At 28.7% G+C, this 4,771-nt stretch overlaps 1 protein-coding gene across 1 annotated transcript; it reads left to right on the top strand.

Moving 5' to 3' along the window:
- Positions 1-52: 52 nt before the first annotated feature.
- On the top strand, positions 53-1,635 carry LOC112681142 (zinc finger MYM-type protein 1-like; the record flags this gene model as incomplete). Its single annotated transcript, XM_025551407.1, has 3 exons — positions 53-498; positions 559-867; positions 1,378-1,635. Coding segments are annotated over 3 exons (1,013 nt in total), but the record flags the coding sequence as incomplete, so codon positions are not given.
- Between the last annotated feature and the right edge of the window lie 3,136 nt (positions 1,636-4,771).

The raw sequence follows: 4,771 nt of genomic DNA, 5'->3' as shown, positions 1-4,771 counted from the left end.
ATTTAGATTCTAGTTTGCGTGATCATTTTGAAAAATCTACTGTTTTTTAAAGGAACTTCCAAAACAATTCAAAATGATTTATTGGATTCTATTCTGTCAGTATGTCGAAATAAAATAGTAAATGAAATTGAACAGTCAGAATTTATTTCCATAATTGTTGATGAAACTACTGATATTTCAAATATCTTTCAGTTGGTTCTTATTATTAGATATGAAGTGCAAGGTCGACCTGTTGAGCGGTTTTGGGGTTTTGAGAATCCAAATGGACATAATGCCGAAGCATTATCACAAACTATTTTTGGTTTAATTGATCCACTTCTGGAAAAATCGCCTAATAAATTGATTGCTCAGTCATACGATGGTGCAGCGGTTATGAGTGTCCAAAAAGGTGGTGTTAATGTGAAGATAAAAGAAAAGTATCCATTCGCCTTTTTTATTCACTGTTATGCTCACCAATTGAATCTAATAACCATACAATCAATTTCAAAAAATAAGCAAGTTCGTGTATTTTTTTCTAATTTATCTGAACTACCAGTGTTTTTTTCTCATTCGCCACAGATTGTATCAGTGTTAGATGAAGTAGTCGGTGTTCGTTTGCCAAGAGCAGTACAGACTCGATGGAACTTTAATATAAGAACCGTTAATACTGTTTTTGAACACAGGGAAGACTTGATTATTTGTATGGATAAAATAATTGAAACATCTTTAGTATCTTTACAAGCTAAAACAATTAATCAAGCCACTGGTATTAAAAGGCTCCTAGAAGATACTGATTTTATTTTTTGGCTGAATATTTTTCATAAAATTATGCCACATGTTGACTGTTTGTATAGTTCTGTCCAAGCTAGAAAAACAGACCCTGTTCAAGTAAATAACTCGGTAAATTTATTTATAAATGAAATAAATAAAATACGTGATAATATGTCATAAATTTGTTCAACCGTTTTAAACCAATCAGACATAATACATTCAAATAAAAGAAAAACTAGCGAAGACCCAAATATTACAAAAAGAATTATTGCTTTAGAAGTATGTGATATTTTAATAACTCAAGCAAAAAGTCGTTTTAGTTTTAACGAACATCTAACTACAGCGTTGCTCTTTCAAAATGAGTATTACCCAAAATTTAATAACAAATTTCCAATTGATCATTTACAAAAAACTATAAATTGCTATCCTTTCTTTACAAAAGAACGTTTAAGAATTGAACTTGAGGTTATTTATAGCCGTGATGATTTTCGCTTGCTAAAAGGAATTATTCCTACAATTAACATATATATATATATATATTATTATTTGATATTATATGTTAATATATATATATATATATATATATATATACAGATAATATCAAATAATATGAACGATTTATTTAAGGAAGTACTTAAATTACTTAAACTATTAGTCGTCATTCCGATGACATCGTCGGAAGCTGAACGCGGATTTTCGACGTTAAAAAGAATTAAAACTTGTTTGCGAAGTACCATGGGAGAAGACAGACTTAACGCTTTATCTATTCTTAGTATTGAAAGTGAAATGATTTCAGAAGATATGGAATTCAATAAAAAGGTCATCGAACATTTTTCATCAACAAAAAACAGGCGGATGGATTTTATTCATAAAATAACTCCATAAAATAATTATTTTCAAATTATGTACTAAATCATATAATGTTATAATAATAATATAATAATAATATACTATGATAATTATATGAATAAAATATTAAGCTTTAAAATAATAATAAAATAATAATATGTGTATTGTGTTTCATTTTATTATATTTAATTTGACAATTTGTTAAACCTATGATTAGTGGTATTTTATATTTTAAAGTCGTACCCCCACTATCAGCACCCACGAGCCGCCACTGTATGTAGGTACATATTATTACAAGCTTTGCAAGCTCATGTGCTGCCGATTTAGCTTTAATTAAAATATTAACAAGACTTGGCAGTGGCGTGCTAAGCTTTTTTGAAAGGGGGGAGATATTCATTTTTGACTTGTCACAGACCCTACATTTTTTTTCATGTAGATAATATACCATAACAAAAAAATCCAAAGGAGATATATAACACCCTGATCCCCCCACCATGAGCACGCCACTGAGACTTGGATGTTTTTGAACTATAATCAGAAATAGAAAGTTTCAAAATTAAATAATTTCAAGTGCTAAGGAATTATCTAACGCTTTATTAAATTTTGAAATGTACAATTTTATTACTAAACGTGAGCTTCAAAAGGCGTGTTCAAACATTGCAATAGCAATACGATTTTTTTTTATGTTTTCTTATAAGTGTTGAAACCGGTAAACGTAGTTTTAGCAGATTATAACTTGTAAAAAACTTTAAGCGTTAGACTATTATTTCAATAGAAAACCAAAAAGTCCAATCTTTAGATAACATTGACATATTATTAATTTTGCTCCGGCGGAATATTAGTTAACTACTGCCCTGTAGGTTATAAGTATTTAAAAAAAAACATTTTAACAACAAGAATTTAGAATTAATGTTTATAGTATATTATTATTTATTATAATTTTCTGGAGTTTATGAATTATGTGTGATTTCATATTTTGTGAATATCAGAATAATAGCAAATTATAATGGACGGCATAAAATAGTGTGAATAATATAAAATCAACTGAAGATAATCGATAATCTTATTTCTGAATTCTGGTTATTTCTTCGAACTACAATAATTATTATTTATATATCATTGTCTACCGATAACGACGACGCGTTGTCGTCGTCGTACCGGTTAAGGTGCGTTTACATTAAGGCCGCGAACGCGAACGAACGTGAACGAACGCGAATTCGGTACATTAAATCGGTACCAACGATCAGGTGTAAACAGTAGATCGAACGCGAACGAACGCCCATTTGAGCCATTCGTTCGCCTTCGTCGAGATTCGAATTGGTGGCGGTAAGATCAAAGAAATCGATATTTAGTTTGAACGTGATTCGGCCCGTCATAACAGATTCGCCTGCGTTTGAGTCAATTACCTGTTTTGAGTGACATTTTGAGTGAAATTTCGTGTTAATTTAATTAATTTAAATATATTTATAAATAATATAAATAAATAATTTTTTTTATCATGGATTTTTCGAATGATGAATGTATTACATTAATTAATTTATATAAGTCGCGTCCTATTTTATGGGATCCTTCCAATGCCAAATATAAATTATCCAAATTAAAAATTGATTATTGGCTAGAAATTGCGAATGAAATGGGAAAAGATGTAACTTCTATTAAAAAAAAAATGGAAAGTTTACTATCTTCATTTCGAAGAGAGAGACAACGCGAAGGAACTAGTGGCCATTCTGGAGCAGGAGCTAACGAAATTTATCATTCGAAATGGTTTGCATTTTCAGAAATGCAATTTTTAAATGATAAATTTAAGCCTCGCACTACAACTGATACGATGAACGTAAGTACCGCCAATTTTTAATTGTTAATTACGTGTACAATTTGATAAAAAAATAATTATACATAACTGTTATATTAAATACCAATTAATAATATTAAATTTTATTATTTTATTCTTAATTATTAATGAAAGTTTATTTGTTCTTTTTAACAATATGTTCGTTTAAGTCCTCATTACATTACAAATTAAAGATCAAGAATTATTGATTTACGTTTTTTAAAATTCTGATAATGAACCAAAATATGTTCATAAATGTACCATGAAACAATAAAATGTTTTAAATTTTAACGTTTTTTTTTCTTTTGTCGCAGTGTTTTTTGGTATTAGTTTCTTTGCGTATAATTTTATTACTGACGCTTATTATTTTCATGATCTTTTTATCATGTAATATCTCATACATCTCCGGAATTTTATTCCTATAACACAATAATAAATATCAAAATTGAACTTTTTAGTATTTTAATTTACTAAAAATGGGAACTCCACCAGGAGCTTAAATACAGAAAGTCTTTATACATTTTCATTAATTTCTAATTATAATGTTATAATTTTAAAACTATACATGGTACACAGTGATATATTTTTAGATATTATTACAGGGGATTTATTACCTTATTGACCATTGTTGATGTCACGTATTATTAAATGAGATAGAAATGTTGGAATGTTAACAATGCTAACTAATTAGACAGCTGCACTATTAAAATTATTGATTCACTTTAATTTCAAGATATATTAAACAAACAAATTCTATAAATGTCAAAACTCTAAAAAAAATTAATAAAACATACAAATGTGCTATTATCGAAAAAATTAATTAAATTTAAATTTAAATTATTTATTATTAATACTATTAAACTGTTTTTAGCTAAATAATAATGTTATTTTCATTTTACGTCAGAAATTAAAATCAATAACTTATGTCTATTGACTAGGCTAATTTTTCTTGCCATGATACTGCACCATTACTGGAGAAGTATTCACAAAACTCATAACGAATATCTTCTGAGACTCTTGGAGCTCTTCTTGCAACTCTTTGAATTGACTGTAGAGAACTATAATTAACTTCCCGTCTCCATGACCCATTAATAAGCTGCCCTTCAACTTCACGGTCAAACGAATCGGGTGGTGAATACACATCTTGAGAAGATTTTTCGTTTCTTAAAAAAAATTGTGCAGATATATACACGCTAATACTATACTCTCCGCTTTATCTGGTTCTAGTTGCATCGGCTTCCGGAAACCTCGAAAAACTGCCGATAAAATCCCAAAAACATTTTCAACCACTCTTCGGGCTCTCGATAATCTGTAGTTGAATGTTCTTTTAGCGGAGTCAGT

The sequence above is a fragment of the Sipha flava genome, unplaced genomic scaffold, assembly GCF_003268045.1.
Source record: "Sipha flava isolate LNK unplaced genomic scaffold, YSA_version1 18646_pilon_pilon, whole genome shotgun sequence".
Taxonomy (NCBI): Eukaryota; Metazoa; Arthropoda; class Insecta; order Hemiptera; family Aphididae; genus Sipha; species Sipha flava.
This window is presented reverse-complemented; position numbering and strand designations above follow the sequence as displayed.